This window comes from Centruroides vittatus, unplaced genomic scaffold, assembly GCF_030686945.1.
Source record: "Centruroides vittatus isolate TY-2023 unplaced genomic scaffold, ASM3068694v2 contig_364, whole genome shotgun sequence".
In the NCBI taxonomy this organism is placed as follows: domain Eukaryota; kingdom Metazoa; phylum Arthropoda; class Arachnida; order Scorpiones; family Buthidae; genus Centruroides; species Centruroides vittatus.
Window position 1 is genome coordinate 5,319,337 of NW_027122188.1, and position 27,133 is coordinate 5,346,469.

General features: G+C 32.2%; 1 protein-coding gene across 1 annotated transcript in view; it reads right to left on the reverse strand.

The window, feature by feature from the left end:
- The window catches only part of LOC136975148 (breast cancer type 2 susceptibility protein-like), a 76,692-nt gene that overhangs the window by 42,119 nt on the left and 7,440 nt on the right, over nt 1–27,133 (reverse strand). Inside the window, exons 2-5 of the mRNA XM_067270174.1 lie at nt 26,251–26,438; nt 24,480–24,608; nt 22,250–22,321; nt 1,667–1,802 (exon numbers count right to left, since the gene is read on the reverse strand). Coding sequence (XP_067126275.1) covers nt 1,667–1,802; nt 22,250–22,321; nt 24,480–24,608; nt 26,251–26,438 — 525 coding nt within the window. The remainder of the gene's footprint in view (nt 1–1,666; nt 1,803–22,249; nt 22,322–24,479; nt 24,609–26,250; nt 26,439–27,133) is intronic.

Here is a 27,133-nt window from a genome sequence, read left to right on the forward strand (position 1 = left end):
TTTACAGGTATAAGTACAAATTTAGAATGTGAAATTGATGATTGAATCAAATATATGGCTCTATGTGTCTTGCATGTCTATACTCTAAAAACTACATTCCTTGCACAACGCACTTGATGAGGAAACATAACTGATGTGCATGGAATTGTTGAACATGTTATTAAATTCTGTCTTTAAAGATAGGTAAGTTGAGAACATTGTCTTGATAAATGAGGCTCTTTAGATAGCCTCATAAGTCATAACCAAAAGACACAGGAGTTTCGATCTAATGATTGTGGTGACCACAATGTTAGAAATGATTGACAAATCACTCTCTCAAAAAGCAAAAAATGTTGTTGCAGTAACACTTGCAAATTTAAGCAAATATGTAGGGTGCACCTTATTGCACCCTCTCAAAGATTGCAGTGTTCAGACAAATTTCTCTGCTATAGTACTGGAGTGACAGTTTCAAAATCTGTTTCCATATCTCATGGCATTAACAGAATATGTCATTAGCCTAGATGTAAAGTTTTCCTTAAAAGCTGAGGACCAATGATAAAGGATGCTGTGAAGCCACATCTTGCTGATAAACATGTGGATTTTTGTCAGACAAAATATGGAAGTTGTGAATGTTTACATCACCATACAAATAAAAATGAGCCTCATCACTTCAGAGAAATTTCCAAGCATCATCAACCATCATCCAATTTATGAATATTGTGGCAAATTTTTTCCACTTATCATTATCACCAGAAACCAATTCTTGACTGCCAGATATCATGTATGGATAAAAATGGAAGATTTTTTTGTCAAACTTTACACAATGTCATGTACAGTACAACCAATCTAATTGTAATGATATTGCACTTATAATATTGATAATATGAGAATTTTACATTCCACTGCTACAGTCTTTCATTCACCAATAATGTCTTTTGTTTTTGAATGTCCAATCAGTTTACAACTCTCCTGGTTTTCAATTTCCGATCTCCAGTCTCCAACTAAAGTTCCAATCTATTGAGAATCTTAAAAAAATAATTTTCCTAAGATTCTCAATAGTCAGAGGACAACTTTGTAAACCTTTTATGCAATGAAATTCCATGTGCTGAGTTTAAATTGCCGTTTCATTGATAGAAAAGTTTAACAAGTAACACATGATAAGACAAAGTGAGCACTGTGACTGTTCACCTATTGAATAGTGAAAAACATTCTATGACTCCTCCTGTACTTGAAATTTGTTAGAAAAAATACGTAATATGCACATTAAGACAGTATTGCAATATTTTGCCATAGTGGCCAAATTTTAAAGTAAAATTTTTCTGAAAATGCATACCCAAAATAGTATATACATATATCAAATTTGGGTGATGTTTGTCCAATAATTCTTTCTACAGAAAACTCTAAACATCTACTCTTTAATTATTATCACCTTATCTATTTAAGAATATGTAATTCAAGAATAATTTATATAATTTTATTTAAATTTTATAAAAATATAAAATTTTGAATGCAAATGGAAAATTTTTATATAGATTAGATATAATGGACATACAATCATAGCAAAAATTGCAGTCTGAATGGAGTTAAGAAATTATTTTGTAGTAAAATGGAGACAGAGTTAAGCTACAATATCAATACTCCAAATTTTGTAATTTCATTGAAACAATAAACATTTAAATTTAGATACCTCATTTTCCTCATTTGTAGTATCTTCCAATTCACTATTTCCTGTAAATGAACTAATTCTTTTTATTTCTGATACACAAAGGATCATGGTCTTTACAGGTGTATCATCTCTTTCCATAATTTTTTTAAGTGCTGATCTATGAATAAAAATTATACTAAATTATACTTAATAATTAGATAGATAAAACACACACACACAGACAGTATTAAATCCAAGAAGCTTATTTTTATAATGTATGTCTTTTTTGAGATTTATTTGAAGATCCAGGGTTGCAATTAAAGATTGCAATTGCTGGATCCCTCATCCAGCAATCCAGCTGGATCCATCGCATTCTTCGGCCTGCTGAATCCAGCATCAGGTGCTGGATCCAGCGCTGCAGATCCACAAATACTCAGTTAACTTTCTAAATAATGGCAAAAAAGTCTGCATTGCTGCTTTGCTAACGACTAGACTGCTACTAATTACTTACTCACTACTTTACTAACACTAATAATTAAATTACTTATAAATAAACTATATCTTAATCAATCCAGAAAAATTTAATAAAATAATAATGTATTCAATCGCTTTTAACAATCTTCCTCAGTTACAAAAGAATACAACATTAACTATAGAACATAAAATGTGTTTGGAATAAATATAAAAAGAATATGCTTAATTACATCCCATTTTTAAACAAGATACATAAATGTACTGCCAGGTCTGATAATTTTTGTATTGTATACCGACGTAATCCCACTGTTTTCAAACTTTTAAGAAACGATAAAAAGAAAGAGGATCAAAATTCAACAGAATATGAACAGGTATATATATTCGGTGCCTTTACACGACCAACGTTTCAATTCCAAGCTTGTTTATGTGGGTGCAACGATGCGCAGTTTAAAACAAAGGCTCAAGAGCACAAATATACAATCAGTTAGAACCTTGACAACACTGTGCTAGCATCATACGCAAGACAGAAGGATGTTAACATCCAATGGGATCAAGCGGCAATTATAAAAACGACGACAAATAAGCAAACGGTCAAACATCTTGAGAGATTGGAAATCTGCAAGGCGCACATGACAACTGGTTGTATAAACCATAGAGATGCGGACTCATTGTCTACCGTGCGGAGATCCTTTTACATTAATTAATGTTATTAACGGACAATGCTGGTTTCGTTGTTATATCTCATATATTTTTTTTCCCACTATTTATTTTGTTTATTTATCTATATTTTGTCCGTTTGGGCGTTTTCATTAATGTTTATATTTATTCTGAACACATTTTATGTTCTATATTTAATGTTCTATTTTTTTCTGTAACCGAGGAAGACCACTTCGTACCCGCAATCGAACTGAGTTCGATCGGTTTACATAGCGTTACACAGAAAATGGTGTTTTAGACCCTCGGAGAAAAAAAATCGGCGAAAAAAAAATGTTTTTTTGGACTTTCGGATGTATTTTCAGTCCCCAAATTTTTTGAAAAATTTTTTCCCGCGCGAAAAAATTTTATTGCGATTTTAATTAACCCTTAATGATGGGCAATTAACGCTTAATTGTTTTTTTATGGGATTTTTTTATAGAACTTTATTTATCCTTCTAAACTTCTAGCGCACCGATTTTACTTCGGTAAAGTTATTTAAAGCTATTTTCTGATGTAAAAAACAACATCCGATAGTTTTTTAATTTTTTTAATTAATAGATTTTTTTATAATTACGTTTAATTAAGTCGGGGGGGTCGGAAATTTCAATTAAAATCGTAATTTAAAAAAAAAGTTTTGAAATATCCCGCCATCTAGTATTCACCCTACTTTTTACCCTTCTCCTCCCGAGAGTTTCATGAGAATGTCCCGCGAAACACGACACCAGCTGTTCTCAAGGTCATCCAGCTGTGTAAACAATGACTCATCAGTGTCAAGTTTCGCGCTAAGGCGAGAAAAAGGAAATTGTACTTTGAAGTGTTTTCTTCAAAATTAACACATTTCTTTCGTTTTTTTTTCGTTTTTAATATTTTTTAATGTAATTAAACATAATTAATTCAAAAAATTTTAAAAAAAAGCGCAGCGGAAGGGCGTTAAAAACGATTGAAAAACGTTATTATTTTATTAAATTTTGCTGGATTGATAAAGGCGTAGTTTATTTAACTTATTCTACTTCCAGTACATAGTTTTATATACTTATAAATAACTACAGATTAATATGTAGAGCCTATATAAGAAAACTGGTAAGACTGATAGCCACTTAGCCACTGATTATCCGTCCTTACATTATTATAATATATTAATATAAATTAATTAGTAAAATTACCTTTGCTATTATTTAACTTAAAGATTACATTATAATTATAATCTAACTAAACATTTAAAGTTAATTATATCTATCTCAAGTGTTAAACCTAACCAAAGTTAACTTTACTACCTAACGTGTAAGAAGTTTTACTGATTTATAGAGACCAGTCTAAATAATAAAAGTTTCTTAAGTATTTTTAAAAAATGTTTTATTTTCTTTAAAAAAACCATAAATTTCTGGGTAGATAGATAGACAGATAACACTTTATTGCACCAAAAATACATCTACGCTGGATCCGTGCTGGATCTAGCTGGAATGATTTCAATCCAGCAAAAATCCAGCTGGATTGAAAACACTACTGGATTGCAATCCCTAGCTGCAATAGTAGACAAGTGGGTAAAAATTGAAAGAAATACCTTAATTATTTTGTACATTTTCCAAATTATCAAAACCATTTATTGGATGTATTTATGGATTGCTGCTACATTTGAAAAATTACTGTTTTCATATTTAACCCAATTCAGCATCTGCCAATTTGGTTATTATGTTTTTAGGAATCAAAATCTTGACTACCATCTTCTGGTTCAAATTCATTATCTCTTTTGAAAAGACATGGTGAATTTGAAGTAGAGTTTTCCTAATTACTCTTCAGTTGATAAGCTCTTAAATTATAAACTCAATTGCAACTTTCCACACTCAATATTCAACAATATTTATAATTTTATTTCTAGAAGATACATACATTATACAAATAAGCTGCTTGGGGTTTAATTCTGTTTGTGTGTGTGTGTGTGTGTTTTATTTATTTATATGAACAAATGAAGATTGCAATAAAAAGTGCCATCTGTCTATAGACAATCTAAAGAGGTAGAATTTTAATTGAATTCCTTGCCTGCACTTTAAATTATATTATCTTACACAATACAGTACTTCAACATGTTTCCCAGGCTTCTCAACCTGGAGTTTATTTTTAACAGTACCTTTATTCCCTACAGTTTATTTGAAGTCAATAATGTACTCTATGAACCAATGACTGGTGTGTGACAAAAAAACAAACAAAAGGAAAAAAAATTCACAACTAATGTTTTTGAACTTCTGAGTTTGAAAACGTTCGTTGTGAATTTTTTTTTCCTTTTGTTTGTTTTTTTCATCACACACCATCATCGGTTCATAGAGTACATTATTGACTATACCCTGGTGTTGTATGTTGTTGTTTATTTGAAGGCTGGGGTTTTAATCAAGGAAATATGATATAGTATATATCAGGGATGGGCAAGCAAGAGTTTAGTGGGAGCTGAAATGTAGGTTTTGCAAAATGCATGGGAGCCGCAGTTCTGTACTGTCATGGCAAATAGTATGGTAAGGCTGGAAAGGATAGCACTTTCAGCAAGAGCCGCATGTAACTCAAAAAGAGCCGCATTTGCCCATGCCTGGTATATATTCTATGAAATGCTAATGAAAACATAGTAAAACACACTAACTTAGATCTTGTTAACTACAAATTTTTTTGAAAAACTATTCAGTAATTTAAAATTTCTTGACAATAGAGAAATTATAATTAATGAGTGTTTTTGATATCTGGAAATCTGTGATATTGTGCACTATATGACTGTACTGTTTTCTTAGATCTTGTTAACTACAAATTTTTTTGAAAAACTATTCAGTAATTTAAAATTTCTTGACAATAGAGAAATTATAATTAATGAGTGTTTTTGATATCTGGAAATCTGTGATATTGTGCACTATATGACTGTACTGTTTTCTTAGATCTTGTTAACTACAAATTTTTTTGAAAAACTATTCAGTAATTTAAAATTTCTTGACAATAGAGAAATTATAATTAATGAGTGTTTTTGATATCTGGAAATCTGTGATATTGTGCACTATATGACTGTACTGTTTTCTTAGATCTTGTTAACTACAAATTTTTTTGAAAAACTATTCAGTAATTTAAAATTTCTTGACAATAGAGAAATTATAATTAATGAGTGTTTTTGATACTGGAAATCTGTGATATCGTCACTTAACACCTTACACTTGCCGAGACAAAATATATTTATTTGCAACAAACACGCAAACGTTTTCAGCCTGATTCACAGGCCATCTTCAGGCTTGGAATACATTTGAAATTAAAATTCCATCCATGGAATACAAAAATTCAAATTCAAAATTAAATAAGGTACAATCAAAATAAAATATTGAATAACTAACATAAAGCAAAAAATAACAAAAAATATATAAAAATGTAACAAATGAATACGTAAGCATTAATAAATGCAAATTTCTAAGACATACAATAAAACCACTATATTGATTGGTTAGAGCCCTTATTAAACTTCTTAACCATAAACTTCCATGCAGAGGGAAGACTATCTGCGTCCCTCGCATTAAGACAGCCTTCTTGTAATCTACTTCTAAAAATCTGCAACTTTTCCGCTGTCAAGGCTAATGATGGAGACGATAAAGGATTTATGATGGCCGCCTGATTCCATTTGACCGTAGCTCCTGGCGCTTGCGCCATTTGGGACAAAACTGTTGCATTAGACCCCTTTCTGATATCATAACCATGCTCCTTGATTCTAATTCCTAAACTTCTAGTGGTTACTCCGATGTAATCTTTTTTAACGCCCAATTGCATGTTTTCATACGGAATTTTATAAACTCCTGCTTTCTCTTCTGCCTTTATAACATCTTTATCATTCCTGAGGATTTTGTATAAATTAGGGGCCCTTTTTATAAGCATCCTCGAACTTTTTCTGTGTGCTATTTCTTTCATGACTGTATTCATACTTTCATTATATGTAAACTTTACAAACTTATTGGGAGCATTCTTAAAACATCTTTTCTTGATGTTGTTTTCATATTTCTTAATTATTCCTAGAATTGTACTTTTTTGGTAACCTAGGGTCCTGGCTACACTTATTATTCTATTTATTTCTTTCGTCCTGTCTTGTACTCTTTCGCAATACAAAAAGGCTCTTCTTATTAAAGCTCTGAAAGCTGCAATTTTATATTTATACGGATCCTTGGATTGGGAGGGAATATACAATGGGCTGTGGGATGGTTTAATAAAAACACTAGTGGACAAGTGGCCTTTTTTGAATGTGATATCGATGTCGAGAAAATGCAGATTCAAGGAACTTTTCTGCTCCAATCTTAAAGTAAGGCCATCATTGTTATCATTGATCTTATCTAAAAAATCTTTAATTCTGCTGTTACTTCTCCATAATATAAGCAGGTCATCAACGTATCTGCTGAAATACACGATATCATCCTTAAAACCATGAAAAATTCTTTTTTCCAGCCTCCTAACTACCAATTCGCATAGGATCCCTGAGAGTGGGCTTCCCATAGGGACCCCTCTTCTCTGTCTGTAGACCTGTCCATTAAACACGAAACAAGACTCCCGGCAGACCAAACTAGTTAAACTCTCTACTTCTTCTGTATAACTAAGCAATTCCGAGTTATTGCTGTATAAGAAATCCAATAGTGCCTCCTCGCACGATTCTATCCTTACTGACGGATACATGCTCTCATAGTCGAAAACCGTTGCAACTTCATCCTCCATTAATGCTATACTTTGCAGATCCTTAACCACCTTCATAGGATCACGGGCAACAAGAGTATCCGTGTCTAGTTGCAAGGATAAGTATTCATGCAATTTCTTTTCTAACACAAATGTGGGACCCCTGCACTTCTCTACAACAGGTCTTATTTCTTTACCGGTTTTATGCACCTTCGCGAAAGCAAATAATCTAGGTGTTCCTGGCCTAGGGTTCCTGCATTTCTTGAGAAAAGGCAAAACTTTGGAAAGCTTAGAGACCTCCAGTTTCCTGACCCTTCTATCCAAGCTTCCAATAAGATTGCTGTTGATCTTTTCACACTCCGTCTTTTCGATGTAATCCATTAGTGCTTCGTTATATGTACGCCTTTTCATGATGACTAGTTGTTTACTTTTGTCAGCCCTAGTCAAGACCAAATCATTATGTTTTAACCAATTCTTCGTGAGCCGGATGTCACTACTCCTAAAATCCTGCTTACGGCCCCTCTGCCTGTTGTTGAGGACTGCTTTCCATCTGAAGTACTCTTTCTCTAAATCGTCCAGCCCAACAATGCCTCTTTCAATTTCCTGTACTGAGGTTTCCCAATTTATAGCCTCTACAGGTACAAAATTTGGGCCTTTTATTAGAAGCTTCTTAATTCTTCCTGGTACCTCAATTTGGTCCCACGCGCAGAAAGTAATAAGATTTTTCTTTGTATTTCTAACCTTTTGTTTACGTATAATCCATTTTAACTTCTTTACATAATTACTAGTAGAATTCTTCTGGACTGCTTCAGCTAGATCGACCACTCTTTTATTCACATCAACTAGTTTCTCTGGATCCTCATTGTATATAGCGTTTTCTAGGCTAACGAGATCATTCAATAATCCGAATTTCTTGTTCTTCGCAATCCGAATAGACTTCTTCAGGCAAGCCATACAAAACCTGAATTTCAGTGAACTGCATTCCGTAGGAACGCTGATTCGGTAGATTGACATAGGGAATACTCCATTCCTTAAACAAGCCTTTAAAAAATCCAATTTGCATTTAGCTTTAACCAACCTTAAGGTTAACTTCCTGTATCTTTTGCAAAGTTTCACCGGTGCCGCCATATCAATAATATTATAAAGCACTCAGCAAATCATTATAGATATACGTACTTAACACCTTACACTTGCCGAGAAAAATATATTTATTTGCAACAAACACGCAAACGTTTTCAGCCTGATTCACAGGCCATCTTCAGGCTTGGAATACATTTGAAATTAAAATTCCATCCATGGAATACAAAAATTCAAATTCAAAATTAAATAAGGTACAATCAAAATAAAATATTGAATAACTAACATAAAGCAAAAAATAACAAAAAATATATAAAAATGTAACAAATGAATACGTAAGCATTAATAAATGCAAATTTCTAAGACATACAATAAAACCACTATATTGATTGGTTAGAGCCCTTATTAAACTTCTTAACCATAAACTTCCATGCAGAGGGAAGACTATCTGCGTCCCTCGCATTAAGACAGCCTTCTTGTAATCTACTTCTAAAAATCTGCAACTTTTCCGCTGTCAAGGCTAATGATGGAGACGATAAAGGATTTATGATGGCCGCCTGATTCCATTTGACCGTAGCTCCTGGCGCTTGCGCCATTTGGGACAAAACTGTTGCATTAGACCCCTTTCTGATATCATAACCATGCTCCTTGATTCTAATTCCTAAACTTCTAGTGGTTACTCCGATGTAATCTTTTTTAACGCCCAATTGCATGTTTTCATACGGAATTTTATAAACTCCTGCTTTCTCTTCTGCCTTTATAACATCTTTATCATTCCTGAGGATTTTGTATAAATTAGGGGCCCTTTTTATAAGCATCCTCGAACTTTTTCTGTGTGCTATTTCTTTCATGACTGTATTCATACTTTCATTATATGTAAACTTTACAAACTTATTGGGAGCATTCTTAAAACATCTTTTCTTGATGTTGTTTTCATATTTCTTAATTATTCCTAGAATTGTACTTTTTTGGTAACCTAGGGTCCTGGCTACACTTATTATTCTATTTATTTCTTTCGTCCTGTCTTGTACTCTTTCGCAATACAAAAAGGCTCTTCTTATTAAAGCTCTGAAAGCTGCAATTTTATATTTATACGGATCCTTGGATTGGGAGGGAATATACAATGGGCTGTGGGATGGTTTAATAAAAACACTAGTGGACAAGTGGCCTTTTTTGAATGTGATATCGATGTCGAGAAAATGCAGATTCAAGGAACTTTTCTGCTCCAATCTTAAAGTAAGGCCATCATTGTTATCATTGATCTTATCTAAAAAATCTTTAATTCTGCTGTTACTTCTCCATAATATAAGCAGGTCATCAACGTATCTGCTGAAATACACGATATCATCCTTAAAACCATGAAAAATTCTTTTTTCCAGCCTCCTAACTACCAATTCGCATAGGATCCCTGAGAGTGGGCTTCCCATAGGGACCCCTCTTCTCTGTCTGTAGACCTGTCCATTAAACACGAAACAAGACTCCCGGCAGACCAAACTAGTTAAACTCTCTACTTCTTCTGTATAACTAAGCAATTCCGAGTTATTGCTGTATAAGAAATCCAATAGTGCCTCCTCGCACGATTCTATCCTTACTGACGGATACATGCTCTCATAGTCGAAAACCGTTGCAACTTCATCCTCCATTAATGCTATACTTTGCAGATCCTTAACCACCTTCATAGGATCACGGGCAACAAGAGTATCCGTGTCTAGTTGCAAGGATAAGTATTCATGCAATTTCTTTTCTAACACAAATGTGGGACCCCTGCACTTCTCTACAACAGGTCTTATTTCTTTACCGGTTTTATGCACCTTCGCGAAAGCAAATAATCTAGGTGTTCCTGGCCTAGGGTTCCTGCATTTCTTGAGAAAAGGCAAAACTTTGGAAAGCTTAGAGACCTCCAGTTTCCTGACCCTTCTATCCAAGCTTCCAATAAGATTGCTGTTGATCTTTTCACACTCCGTCTTTTCGATGTAATCCATTAGTGCTTCGTTATATGTACGCCTTTTCATGATGACTAGTTGTTTACTTTTGTCAGCCCTAGTCAAGACCAAATCATTATGTTTTAACCAATTCTTCGTGAGCCGGATGTCACTACTCCTAAAATCCTGCTTACGGCCCCTCTGCCTGTTGTTGAGGACTGCTTTCCATCTGAAGTACTCTTTCTCTAAATCGTCCAGCCCAACAATGCCTCTTTCAATTTCCTGTACTGAGGTTTCCCAATTTATAGCCTCTACAGGTACAAAATTTGGGCCTTTTATTAGAAGCTTCTTAATTCTTCCTGGTACCTCAATTTGGTCCCACGCGCAGAAAGTAATAAGATTTTTCTTTGTATTTCTAACCTTTTGTTTACGTATAATCCATTTTAACTTCTTTACATAATTACTAGTAGAATTCTTCTGGACTGCTTCAGCTAGATCGACCACTCTTTTATTCACATCAACTAGTTTCTCTGGATCCTCATTGTATATAGCGTTTTCTAGGCTAACGAGATCATTCAATAATCCGAATTTCTTGTTCTTCGCAATCCGAATAGACTTCTTCAGGCAAGCCATACAAAACCTGAATTTCAGTGAACTGCATTCCGTAGGAACGCTGATTCGGTAGATTGACATAGGGAATACTCCATTCCTTAAACAAGCCTTTAAAAAATCCAATTTGCATTTAGCTTTAACCAACCTTAAGGTTAACTTCCTGTATCTTTTGCAAAGTTTCACCGGTGCCGCCATATCAATAATATTATAAAGCACTCAGCAAATCATTATAGATATACGTACTTAACACCTTACACTTGCCGAGAAAAATATATTTATTTGCAACAAACACGCAAACGTTTTCAGCCTGATTCACAGGCCATCTTCAGGCTTGGAATACATTTGAAATTAAAATTCCATCCATGGAATACAAAAATTCAAATTCAAAATTAAATAAGGTACAATCAAAATAAAATATTGAATAACTAACATAAAGCAAAAAATAACAAAAAATATATAAAAATGTAACAAATGAATACGTAAGCATTAATAAATGCAAATTTCTAAGACATACAATAAAACCACTATATTGATTGGTTAGAGCCCTTATTAAACTTCTTAACCATAAACTTCCATGCAGAGGGAAGACTATCTGCGTCCCTCGCATTAAGACAGCCTTCTTGTAATCTACTTCTAAAAATCTGCAACTTTTCCGCTGTCAAGGCTAATGATGGAGACGATAAAGGATTTATGATGGCCGCCTGATTCCATTTGACCGTAGCTCCTGGCGCTTGCGCCATTTGGGACAAAACTGTTGCATTAGACCCCTTTCTGATATCATAACCATGCTCCTTGATTCTAATTCCTAAACTTCTAGTGGTTACTCCGATGTAATCTTTTTTAACGCCCAATTGCATGTTTTCATACGGAATTTTATAAACTCCTGCTTTCTCTTCTGCCTTTATAACATCTTTATCATTCCTGAGGATTTTGTATAAATTAGGGGCCCTTTTTATAAGCATCCTCGAACTTTTTCTGTGTGCTATTTCTTTCATGACTGTATTCATACTTTCATTATATGTAAACTTTACAAACTTATTGGGAGCATTCTTAAAACATCTTTTCTTGATGTTGTTTTCATATTTCTTAATTATTCCTAGAATTGTACTTTTTTGGTAACCTAGGGTCCTGGCTACACTTATTATTCTATTTATTTCTTTCGTCCTGTCTTGTACTCTTTCGCAATACAAAAAGGCTCTTCTTATTAAAGCTCTGAAAGCTGCAATTTTATATTTATACGGATCCTTGGATTGGGAGGGAATATACAATGGGCTGTGGGATGGTTTAATAAAAACACTAGTGGACAAGTGGCCTTTTTTGAATGTGATATCGATGTCGAGAAAATGCAGATTCAAGGAACTTTTCTGCTCCAATCTTAAAGTAAGGCCATCATTGTTATCATTGATCTTATCTAAAAAATCTTTAATTCTGCTGTTACTTCTCCATAATATAAGCAGGTCATCAACGTATCTGCTGAAATACACGATATCATCCTTAAAACCATGAAAAATTCTTTTTTCCAGCCTCCTAACTACCAATTCGCATAGGATCCCTGAGAGTGGGCTTCCCATAGGGACCCCTCTTCTCTGTCTGTAGACCTGTCCATTAAACACGAAACAAGACTCCCGGCAGACCAAACTAGTTAAACTCTCTACTTCTTCTGTATAACTAAGCAATTCCGAGTTATTGCTGTATAAGAAATCCAATAGTGCCTCCTCGCACGATTCTATCCTTACTGACGGATACATGCTCTCATAGTCGAAAACCGTTGCAACTTCATCCTCCATTAATGCTATACTTTGCAGATCCTTAACCACCTTCATAGGATCACGGGCAACAAGAGTATCCGTGCATGAATACTTATTAAAGAAATTGCATGAATACTTATCCTTGCAACTAGACACGGATACTCTTGTTGCCCGTGATCCTATGAAGGTGGTTAAGGATCTGCAAAGTATAGCATTAATGGAGGATGAAGTTGCAACGGTTTTCGACTATGAGAGCATGTATCCGTCAGTAAGGATAGAATCGTGCGAGGAGGCACTATTGGATTTCTTATACAGCAATAACTCGGAATTGCTTAGTTATACAGAAGAAGTAGAGAGTTTAACTAGTTTGGTCTGCCGGGAGTCTTGTTTCGTGTTTAATGGACAGGTCTACAGACAGAGAAGAGGGGTCCCTATGGGAAGCCCACTCTCAGGGATCCTATGCGAATTGGTAGTTAGGAGGCTGGAAAAAAGAATTTTTCATGGTTTTAAGGATGATATCGTGTATTTCAGCAGATACGTTGATGACCTGCTTATATTATGGAGAAGTAACAGCAGAATTAAAGATTTTTTAGATAAGATCAATGATAACAATGATGGCCTTACTTTAAGATTGGAGCAGAAAAGTTCCTTGAATCTGCATTTTCTCGACATCGATATCACATTCAAAAAAGGCCACTTGTCCACTAGTGTTTTTATTAAACCATCCCACAGCCCATTGTATATTCCCTCCCAATCCAAGGATCCGTATAAATATAAAATTGCAGCTTTCAGAGCTTTAATAAGAAGAGCCTTTTTGTATTGCGAAAGAGTACAAGACAGGACGAAAGAAATAAATAGAATAATAAGTGTAGCCAGGACCCTAGGTTACCAAAAAAGTACAATTCTAGGAATAATTAAGAAATATGAAAACAACATCAAGAAAAGATGTTTTAAGAATGCTCCCAATAAGTTTGTAAAGTTTACATATAATGAAAGTATGAATACAGTCATGAAAGAAATAGCACACAGAAAAAGTTCGAGGATGCTTATAAAAAGGGCCCCTAATTTATACAAAATCCTCAGGAATGATAAAGATGTTATAAAGGCAGAAGAGAAAGCAGGAGTTTATAAAATTCCGTATGAAAACATGCAATTGGGCGTTAAAAAAGATTACATCGGAGTAACCACTAGAAGTTTAGGAATTAGAATCAAGGAGCATGGTTATGATATCAGAAAGGGGTCTAATGCAACAGTTTTGTCCCAAATGGCGCAAGCGCCAGGAGCTACGGTCAAATGGAATCAGGCGGCCATCATAAATCCTTTATCGTCTCCATCATTAGCCTTGACAGCGGAAAAGTTGCAGATTTTTAGAAGTAGATTACAAGAAGGCTGTCTTAATGCGAGGGACGCAGATAGTCTTCCCTCTGCATGGAAGTTTATGGTTAAGAAGTTTAATAAGGGCTCTAACCAATCAATATAGTGGTTTTATTGTATGTCTTAGAAATTTGCATTTATTAATGCTTACGTATTCATTTGTTACATTTTTATATATTTTTTGTTATTTTTTGCTTTATGTTAGTTATTCAATATTTTATTTTGATTGTACCTTATTTAATTTTGAATTTGAATTTTTGTATTCCATGGATGGAATTTTAATTTCAAATGTATTCCAAGCCTGAAGATGGCCTGTGAATCAGGCTGAAAACGTTTGCGTGTTTGTTGCAAATAAATATATTTTTTCTCGGCAAGTGTAAGGTGTTAAGTACGTATATCTATAATGATTTGCTGAGTGCTTTATAATATTATTGATATGGCGGCACCGGTGAAACTTTGCAAAAGATACAGGAAGTTAACCTTAAGGTTGGTTAAAGCTAAATGCAAATTGGATTTTTTAAAGGCTTGTTTAAGGAATGGAGTATTCCCTATGTCAATCTACCGAATCAGCGTTCCTACGGAATGCAGTTCACTGAAATTCAGGTTTTGTATGGCTTGCCTGAAGAAGTCTATTCGGATTGCGAAGAACAAGAAATTCGGATTATTGAATGATCTCGTTAGCCTAGAAAACGCTATATACAATGAGGATCCAGAGAAACTAGTTGATGTGAATAAAAGAGTGGTCGATCTAGCTGAAGCAGTCCAGAAGAATTCTACTAGTAATTATGTAAAGAAGTTAAAATGGATTATACGTAAACAAAAGGTTAGAAATACAAAGAAAAATCTTATTACTTTCTGCGCGTGGGACCAAATTGAGGTACCAGGAAGAATTAAGAAGCTTCTAATAAAAGGCCCAAATTTTGTACCTGTAGAGGCTATAAATTGGGAAACCTCAGTACAGGAAATTGAAAGAGGCATTGTTGGGCTGGACGATTTAGAGAAAGAGTACTTCAGATGGAAAGCAGTCCTCAACAACAGGCAGAGGGGCCGTAAGCAGGATTTTAGGAGTAGTGACATCCGGCTCACGAAGAATTGGTTAAAACATAATGATTTGGTCTTGACTAGGGCTGACAAAAGTAAACAACTAGTCATCATGAAAAGGCGTACATATAACGAAGCACTAATGGATTACATCGAAAAGACGGAGTGTGAAAAGATCAACAGCAATCTTATTGGAAGCTTGGATAGAAGGGTCAGGAAACTGGAGGTCTCTAAGCTTTCCAAAGTTTTGCCTTTTCTCAAGAAATGCAGGAACCCTAGGCCAGGAACACCTAGATTATTTGCTTTCGCGAAGGTGCATAAAACCGGTAAAGAAATAAGACCTGTTGTAGAGAAGTGCAGGGGTCCCACATTTGTGTTAGAAAAGAAATTGCATGAATACTTATCCTTGCAACTAGACACGGATACTCTTGTTGCCCGTGATCCTATGAAGGTGGTTAAGGATCTGCAAAGTATAGCATTAATGGAGGATGAAGTTGCAACGGTTTTCGACTATGAGAGCATGTATCCGTCAGTAAGGATAGAATCGTGCGAGGAGGCACTATTGGATTTCTTATACAGCAATAACTCGGAATTGCTTAGTTATACAGAAGAAGTAGAGAGTTTAACTAGTTTGGTCTGCCGGGAGTCTTGTTTCGTGTTTAATGGACAGGTCTACAGACAGAGAAGAGGGGTCCCTATGGGAAGCCCACTCTCAGGGATCCTATGCGAATTGGTAGTTAGGAGGCTGGAAAAAAGAATTTTTCATGGTTTTAAGGATGATATCGTGTATTTCAGCAGATACGTTGATGACCTGCTTATATTATGGAGAAGTAACAGCAGAATTAAAGATTTTTTAGATAAGATCAATGATAACAATGATGGCCTTACTTTAAGATTGGAGCAGAAAAGTTCCTTGAATCTGCATTTTCTCGACATCGATATCACATTCAAAAAAGGCCACTTGTCCACTAGTGTTTTTATTAAACCATCCCACAGCCCATTGTATATTCCCTCCCAATCCAAGGATCCGTATAAATATAAAATTGCAGCTTTCAGAGCTTTAATAAGAAGAGCCTTTTTGTATTGCGAAAGAGTACAAGACAGGACGAAAGAAATAAATAGAATAATAAGTGTAGCCAGGACCCTAGGTTACCAAAAAAGTACAATTCTAGGAATAATTAAGAAATATGAAAACAACATCAAGAAAAGATGTTTTAAGAATGCTCCCAATAAGTTTGTAAAGTTTACATATAATGAAAGTATGAATACAGTCATGAAAGAAATAGCACACAGAAAAAGTTCGAGGATGCTTATAAAAAGGGCCCCTAATTTATACAAAATCCTCAGGAATGATAAAGATGTTATAAAGGCAGAAGAGAAAGCAGGAGTTTATAAAATTCCGTATGAAAACATGCAATTGGGCGTTAAAAAAGATTACATCGGAGTAACCACTAGAAGTTTAGGAATTAGAATCAAGGAGCATGGTTATGATATCAGAAAGGGGTCTAATGCAACAGTTTTGTCCCAAATGGCGCAAGCGCCAGGAGCTACGGTCAAATGGAATCAGGCGGCCATCATAAATCCTTTATCGTCTCCATCATTAGCCTTGACAGCGGAAAAGTTGCAGATTTTTAGAAGTAGATTACAAGAAGGCTGTCTTAATGCGAGGGACGCAGATAGTCTTCCCTCTGCATGGAAGTTTATGGTTAAGAAGTTTAATAAGGGCTCTAACCAATCAATATAGTGGTTTTATTGTATGTCTTAGAAATTTGCATTTATTAATGCTTACGTATTCATTTGTTACATTTTTATATATTTTTTGTTATTTTTTGCTTTATGTTAGTTATTCAATATTTTATTTTGATTGTACCTTATTTAATTTTGAATTTGAATTTTTGTATTCCATGGATGGAATTTTAATTTCAAATGTATTCCAAGCCTGAAGATGGCCTGTGAATCAGGCTGAAAACGTTTGCGTGTTTGTTGCAAATAAATATATTTTTCTCGGCAAGTGTAAGGTGTTAAGTACGTATATCTATAATGATTTGCTGAGTGCTTTATAATATTAGTGTTTTTGATATCTGGAAATCTGTGATATTGTGCACTATATGACTGTACTGTTTTCTTTGATCAATTATCATAATGTATAATTATTATTAAACCCTAGATTTATGTTTCAACATGTTTTATTGCTGTATGTAGAAAAGTCAAATTTAGATATTTGACTTTCCATGAAATATTGATTTCTGAAGCAAATTATGCTAATTCTATATATAACATATTTTTCCATATTTTAGTGGTTACTAAATATTTTGTCATATTTCTCTATGTTTCTTGCTTTTCTGATATGTCAACAGCATTTGGTCAGCTGATTGGCAGTTACTGTTAGAGTGAGAGATCTATATAAGGTTATCAGAGAGCAACAAAACCAATGTCTTGCCCATAACAAAATCTTTATTCATAACAAAAGGATAAAAATTAAAAGTCATATAAAAAAAGTTCACAATGCTATTAAACAGAATTTACAACATACATAAAGATTAATAATGATAGAATTAATTGTTTTATAAGTGCAACAAGATACTACTTATCTAGAAAATAGTCTGTATGAAAAACTGACAGCACTGCTATATATCTAAGATAGCAAACATATTTCTTTATGACATACAGCCATAATTCCAACAGTTATTAACTGTAGTAGATTTAAAAATTTAAATTACCAATTAGAGTTTGAGCTTTGAGTTCAAGAATTCCTTCATATTTGAATTTTTAGCAGTTTGACATCTTTTGCAGCCATTTATTCAGATATGAATTTATTTAAAATTTTTTATATTTAATATATTTAAATATAGCATCTGCCATATTTCCTACAGAATACAGACAATTTTATTTGGTGCCCTGTTGATTCAAATATAATTCCAAAAGATTTTTCCATGTCAGTTGTAACTGTGGATAAGAAAATTACCAAACAAAACTTTTAATACAAATAAAAAAATAATTTTCTGCCAGCCATGCCAAAAAAGTAAGTATATTGAGTATACTTCCTACCATTTATCTATCAATTTAGCTATCAACAGATGCTTAAAATTAAAAAAATAATTCGTTGCTAAAAACCAATACACTCTGATGATTTGAAAATGAATGTGTGGTTCATCATGTAACATAAGAGTATGAGTGGACCACTGTGTCTGGATAGCCTTCTCTCCTTTAATTCTTTGTTCTGGATTATAATCTTTTTCAGATTGTGAGGTCCCGGACAGGTCCAAACCGTCACGAAATTCGCAAAAAAACAGTTAATTTGGAGAAAAATTTAAATGTTTAGAAAGGCAAGAAAAAAGTTTGTAATATGACACCTTTGCTTATATCAAACTGTGATGCATAAACTGTAAATCATAGACAGAATGTCGTCCTATAATCAGTGAGAGATTGAATTCAGCTTTCATTTTGACCTTTCTCATGCTCCAGGTGGGAGTCCCATTACACTTAGTAACGAGGGACCAGCCACTCAGGAAGAGTGATTGAGGGAGAATGACCAATCAGAAGGGATGAAGGAAAGAATGGAGATTGATATAATCCTGACAATCAAGGACACCTTGCAATTGGTAAGTTATCGCACTTGGTTAGTTAACGTTCCAATTAACCAAGACACCATGTGTCAATGCACAAAAAAGCAGTCTCTCGTCTATTGTGCCAACCTGTAGTCTGTGCCACTATGGACTCAGACTGTGTCGCCAACGCCAACTGACAGAGCCTCCCCACCTGCCTTACAGACTTGTCAGTGCCACTGCCCCAGGGCTACCTTCAATCGGTGATCAATGCCTAGAACATCTGAACCGCCAAATTGTTTTAGAACAAACTATCTTTGTATTGTGTAAGTTACTCTTATGTTAAAATAAATGGTTTTTGTTAGCCACTTGTCATCTTCGTCTCCTCTGTCATCACCTACATGTGAACAAACCCTAGACCATCACTGACACAGAATTATTGACTTCCCCTAAAAGTCAGCAACTCACACTGGTGTCTGAGAAGAGGGATTTTAAGTCCCCAATCACCACCAGGTCAGCTATTTAGAAGATTTCTCAAACTTTTTCATATCTAAATATGAGATAATGAAAATGCAAAGATTTATTTATAGAAAAGAGAGTAGTCAAGTGTTTCCTCATAAGAACCATCTTAAAAATAAATAACAAACTATTTTTGAGGTTTTAGATGTAATATTGCATGCTTTGAAACACCAGAATGAGAAATGAAATACAAGATATATGGCAACCTTATTCTGAAAATTTCTTTTTTGAAACATTATACTTTTTCAAAAATAAATTTTGGATTTTCATAATGTATTTACATATTTCAAAGGGTTTTGTAACACTATTATTCAACTTTAAATATACAGAAGGGTAAATTATTATGATATAATTATTACATATAAACTTAAGAAATTTGGATTAAAAACAGAAAGAGCACTCTAGTTTTTGAATAAAAATTTATATCCATGAAAAAGTTTCAATGGGCTTTAACTCTATTATGACATTTTATTAAGACAAAATCATTTCACACTTCAAATAATTTACAACAATATTTATCTTTAAATTCATAAATGCTATCTCATCTGTATTAAGTCTATTTAAATATGAATAAAAAAGCATTAAAAGAAATTACTTTTGATACAATAATAATTTTAAGTTTCAAAACACAATTATAGCTGTTTTAATATAATATAAATAGTTTGTTATATTATCTGTGTGTGAAATAAAAATATAAAATATTTAAATCTAACTCTATTATTTGTATTATGATATTACAGAAAAGAAAGTTTCTGTAACTAAATTCTCTAGTCCTTCAATTTTGTGTTATTGAGAGCAAACTATATAATGAAACAATAAAAATAATGTAATGCTAGCATAACTTTCTCAATTTGAATTATTTTTGATCTAAAAGACTAAAATAATAATATAATATATATAATACAAATAATAAGCCAATGCATATAATTTTATTTCTTAATATGACATTTAATTTAATGTTTGTAACATGCAAAAAAAAAACAACTTCAAATATAAGTTTTCTTTATATTACAAAATTAACAAATATAAAAAATAACAATACAAGTTCAATAATTTGTACAAGTTCAAACATGCTCCCCTAAATCATTTTTACATGCTAAATTAACATTTTCATACATTTTCAGCTGTCAAACAAAAGTTTTGTGCACTCATAAGACGTTTTTTTTTGCAAGTTTTAGTTTCAGTATCATATTAACCATTTCTGGCTAATATCAAAATTATTTGTGAAATTTAATGTTTTGTTTGTTTGATCTCTATTTAAAGTTATGGTATTAACATTTTAAATAATATTTTATGCAGTGTAAAATATTTATTTTAAGAAAGAGTGAGTGGCGTAGTGATTATGTTCTGGCTTAGAAGTGACCTTCCATATTTGTTGTTCCATTGTTGTAAAAAATTAAAGCTTTCCTATCTTGTTAAGAAATGTAATAATATTTATTTTTAACTTTCTGGTAATTCCTTTATAATATGCAACTTTGTTTGACTTTCATATACATCTTTAGGAATGAATTACATCTGAAAGTGTGGGGTGTCTGAATATTACTTTTACCTATATATATATATATTATATGTATGTATGTGTGTTTTCATATTTTAATTAAATTTAAAAAACCTTAACCTTTTTAAAATTTCTAAGTATATTTATGGAATATTTCAATATATTTAATGGCCAGATGGCCGAGCGGTCAAGGTGGCAGCCTACCACTGCGGGGAACCTGGGTTTGGATCCAAACAGGTTGAAATATCCCCAGGAATTTTTCGGGGCTTAGTCCATCCAGATATGTTGGGTCCTGTCCCTCACCACCTGGCCACCCCATTGTGGGCCTGGCCAAACCATAATAGGCTTGCTAAAAAAAGAGGTTCTCTTAGTGCCCACAGCAGAAAAGTTAAAAAAATATATATATATAACTGTCCTTTGTGGTAGAGTATTGTGACGTCACTTGGGGCATGTGTATTCACAGGATACATAATGCAGATTAATGCAATTTTTATATTTTTAAAGATATATATGCTTGACTACAATTATATCTTTGATTTCTACACTTTCTCTACTATCTAACAGTATCAAATACTTGTGGGTTTAAAAAAATGAGATTTTTATTTATATTTTCTGTAATTTGATCTGTAAATGAAAAAGCTTAACTTAACAAATGTCAACTCACTATAAATCATTTCAACTTTCACTTATTGATCAGATTGTCAAAAATAGCTGCAATGACTTACTTGAAATGAATTGGGATTTGTCCAGTCATGAAACCAGGAGAAAAAAATAGAATGTGTAGCATTGTGGTAAAGTTTAAATATTCTACATTATTATTTTATTGAATTGTGATTGTTATGTGCAATAATCCAGAGTACAGCACTCTCATGCTGTGACAGAACTTACTGCAGGTGGTAGTAAGGCATTGTTTTTCGTAAAATTTCTCTGAAAAAAATAATAAAGTTGAAAACCACTGTAGGAATCGCTTTAGAACATATCAGTTGAGGAATACCACAAAGCCCACAGTTCAACTGTTATTTATTTTTGAGAAATTCAATAAAAACATCATGTAAACATATATATGTTGGATAAATATGCCTCAGAATGCAGGTTAAAGTAAATCTGTTAACCTAATATAAAAAGAGTATTTTGGCATTGTTGTTCTTTATAAGAGATGTAAATTTAAGATGTCAAAAATTTTCAATGTAAATGTTTGTATTTCTTGAATTCTAATGAAATTTATTGATTAGCAAATGCACTCCCAGATAAAAAATAAATAACAATAATTTGTAATTTACAATTCTTTCTCTATATCTTAATCCTTAAAAATTGAAATCATGTAAGTTCATTCTCTAAAATTAATAAATATAACATAACAACAATAACAACAAAAATTATAATACAGTAAAAAATCTAAAACTATTACTAATTAATTTCTTATTACAAAATGCAACATAAAAATTTACCTTTGATTTTGATCTATTTCTTTGTCATAACGATATTTGAGTTGCAATAACACATTTTCAGGAGTTAAACATCTAATGTAATAAATATGTTGTAAGTTTAAAAATATATTTACAAAAATAACATATTAAATTTAACTTTTTAAAAAACTACCTAATCAATTTTAATTATATAAACTATTTTTCATTACTCTATTTATTAATTTTATCAGATTGTAAAAATAAAATTTAGACATTTTGAAAAAAATACTTTATTGCCAATTGAATCAACAACAATTACAATTAGTGATTGAAATATATTGATGGCAAGATGTGGTTTATATTAATGGTGATTATCTACAAGACTAAAATGTAATTCAGTCTTGTAGATAATCACCATCAATATAAATCACATCTCACCATCTTTGCACAAACTTTCTATTCGATGAGCATAGTATGACAGATTTTTCTTTGAAGAAAGTCTCAAGCATGGATATTGTCACTTAACTGACAATATTGTTCTGCAGGGCATAAAACAGATGTAGTCACTTGGCACCAAATTTGGGCAATAAGGTAGATGAGGCAGAACCTCCCAGCCTAGATTAACCAGCTTCTCTACAGTCATCTTTGCTCTATGTGCTGGTGCATTGTCATGGCAGTATCGGATTTTGTCAAGTTTTGATCTTGGTGTTCAAACAATTCAAACAATCTTGGTGTTATTCCACAAGAGTTCTTTCATGATAATGATGTTGGTTGGGGAAGTAACCCATATAATGATGATGCCAAATGCAGATCATTGCCTTCTCCTGCACTATCAACTCTTTGACATTTGCAACAGCTGGTCAAATGTAATTGTACCTTTGTAAATTGTAATTGTACTTTGCAGATGAGACTGTGAGTCTTCTTTATATTGTGGCCACTTTTAAAATGATTGAGACAAAGCATGCAAATGTGTTCTTTCAAAACTTCTTTCTGTTTGAAGTTTCATATTTTCAGGCATTACTGATGTACCTATTTCCAATGAAATATGTAATGAAATTCCATCTATTTACTCTACACATCGAACATTCTAGAATATTTATTCTAGTTGTTTCTAGAAAACTTTAAATGTCTACATTTTACCTTTACAATCTGATAATATTAAAATTTCATAACAATATAATATATACTATTTATTTTTCATATCAATATAATATAAAACAAGTAAAACAGCAAGGCCGTATTTGAGACAAGATTATGTCTCGGAAACTAACTACTAAGAGGGATCACTTTGACGCTCACGGCAAGTCTCATTCTCATTCTCCAATCATCTTTGATATTGCTGGTTTTGAGCGCAACCATTCAAACTTTGCCAGTTGCAGTCACAACCACGAGGTCATCCATGATGCATTTTCATTGAAATTAACCTATCGAATGTTGAAATTTCTCTCCATTGCACGATGCCCCAGGTTGAATTTTTGTCAATGCGAAAATTTCCCGTTTTTGAAAAAAATAATGATGGCTATTGTATCGTTTGTAATTATTTTTTTATTTTGCACAAACGAAATATATATATTAATAAATGTAAAAAGAAAAAATAATTATATTTCGGAAGTTAGTTTTAATATAAAATTATAACGACATGCCATCTAGTTTCAAAAAGCTCCGATGATGAAACGAGATATCTCCGGTCAATCGGTCGAGGTTAGCACATGGCAACCAGAAATATGTGGGGAATAACACGGTACAGGTAAATGGTTTTTTTTTTTTTCAAAGATTCGTTTGTCAAATTTCGATTTAGCAACATTCGCTTTTCGAACTTCCCAATGCATGTGTTTGTGAAAATTTGATTTCACAATATTCGTATTTCCAACTTACCAATGAGCAACGCATGCGCAAATCTTGCACTACTGCCTGTTTGTAGAGTGTGTCACCATTTTGTATTTTATTGTGTTTCGGTTCTTGGTCCCCTGACTACCTATGAGTCTGGATTTTTTTATGAGTGCATGATTTGGGCATCTAATACTCTGTTGCCAAGTTCCAACTCCTGACATATATTCCTTCATACCTATAAGCTGATAAGACAGCAGGTCATACGACTTTATAAACAAGACATAGTCTTGTCAATAAATTAATTTTTAATTTAAGATTTACATACTTTAACATTAAATTTTTAAATTAATATTAAAATCTGCAAATATTAAATAAGGTCTACATAATCTGTATAAAATTATAATTGCCAAAATTACAGATAAATATATACTGAATTATTTACTTTTTTAAAAATATGCACGGAAATGCTTTCTCCATTGATGATAATTTCCATACAATCCACGTATAATGATTATGTATCCAATCGTTATTCACAAGATTAGGATCCACTCCAGGACCATCTAAAAATGCTCTAAGAATAAAAAATTAAATATATAAGCACTAATATACACTATTTTTGGAACAAATTTACTAGATTAAATTTTTTATAATCTTTATATTTTGTTTCAGATTAAATAATTGAAACAAATACAATGATTTACAAAATTATATTCTTAAATTCATCAACATTTATATTAAATAAAATTTAATATAAATGGGTTTAATATATAAATTTATAAATAATTTAATAAATATATAAATAATATAAATTTAATATAAATTACTGAATTAGGTTATTTTTTTTGTATGTTTCTAATTTCAAATCTTTCACTTTGTTTCATTCCAATTATAATTTAATTTCTTAGTTTAGGAAAAAAATTTATTCTTATGAACATTTTTTCCCTCTCGTTCTGCCCTGTGTATACAATGGGGCAACTGGATAGTGAGGGACAGGACTCAATATACCTAAAACAATGCCCTAAAAATTCTGGGATTGCTTACCCTAATAAGATCACTGGTTCCAGATTTATGCAGATATTAATTTTGAATAATTTTGTTTTATGTAACTAATTAAAATAGTTTAAAAAGGCTCATTATGTTAACTGCTAACCAAATAGATATAATTTACGTAAAAACTAAATAATTTTTCTGTCATTATTAATTAAATTTGTATTTGTTTTTAAGTTTTTTTCATCTAATTTGTCTAATTATCTTTTATATTTGAGCATATAAGAAAAAATTTTATATTTTTAATAAGTTATGTTAATATTGCTTAAAATAAATCAAATATGATGGAATTCTATAATGTGTCAAGTTTTAAAGTTTGACCTCTCATTAAACATATAATATTTTAATTTTTAAAATTTTCTGGTAACATATTCAATTTTCCTTTTCAATTGTATTTCAATTTTTTATTTTATAAATAGTTTGCTACCTATCCAAACATTTCATATCTGTGAGGCTAATAAAGATACTGTAGTAAAATTTACCTTAACTTTGGACCACCAAACACTAATAAGTAATTCATGACAAAATATAGCACAAAGGTAGATGTAACATGTTATATCCTTAATTAATCACCCTAACATAATTATTATTATTATACATTATAATAATAAATGTGTTAAAAGGTTACTTAGCTTTAGCAATAGTCCAAAGTTATGGTAAACTGAATTATAGAAGTTTTTATTTTATATCTTCTAAATTCTTTCAGGTATGAATATATTTATCAAGAGTTAAGCTGATGTCATACTATGACATTAACAAATCAATTAGTATAAGTGGCAATTTACTTTCTTCACATTTAACATATATAAAAATTCTAACTCCCCTTGAATATGCATACTAATAAAAATTATATTATATTACAATGCCAAAAATCAACTCTAGCCCTTTTAATTTTTGAAAAATTTTACAGAAACACAAAAGAATAAACAACATAAACAAATCACTTAAAATAAATTTAGAACTGAACCAGAAAAAATAAAACAAGTTCTAGAAATCGATAATAAGTAAGATGTTGAAAAAAAATAAGTAATTTCATATGTTCAAAAGACAAACTTTAAAATTAAAATAACTATAAATAAATATTTAATTATAATTAAATCAAACTTTCTAATGGAGAATATTAAAAATTAAAATTTTTAGAATTTGTTTTTATGAAATTGACTTACTTGCAAATTTCTTCAATTCCTATTTCGTTACTTTTATTTAAAACAATAGTCATACCATCGGCAATTTTAATATCAATACACTGATTGCATGTATCTAAATCAAAATAGTCCTTGGCCTTAAAAGTAAAATCTATTGCATTTGAAGCTGTTAATGAATACAGAGCTTCCAAAACATCACCTTCATAAATCTGAAATTAAAATTTATCATTTCTTTTACTTCAGTAATTATGTATGTTTATTTTCTCTTAAGTTACCATTAATATGTTTATTTTTTTTAAAAAAATATGAGTCATAAGCAAAATAATGTTGTAAACATAAAAAATTGTAAACGAGATTCTTAAAATATGTATATAGTAAGACCCCGCTTAATGCTACCTCGCTTAAAACTGATTCGATGTAATGCAGTCTGCTCGAAGCCTAAAAAAATGCTCAAAATTTACACTGATTTAAATTATCGTGGCATTTCATTGATTCGTACATAATACAATTATTTACGAATGTGAACCAATCAGCAAAAGGTGGCAAAAAGATGTACTGTACTTTCTTTAAATCTATGTTTGGTGCAATTTTGGAAAAAATATAACATTACGGATACCATAGACAATATCAGCTTTGCTTAGCAAGAATTTACTGATAAATGCATGAATGAAGTGCAGAAGAAGTTATAGCTGAAGGTAGTTATGGCTGAAGGTATCCAAGAATTCTCAACCAGAAGAGCCTATCGCCGTATCGTTAGGTTGACCAAACTCAATCTAATTTGTACAGCAGGACTAGAAGATGTAGACAATCAGGATATTGAGGAGTTACAGCAGGTTTCTGGTGAGAGCCTTACCAATGACGACTTTCAATAATTGGCAGAACAAGGAATTTGTGTAGAACTGGA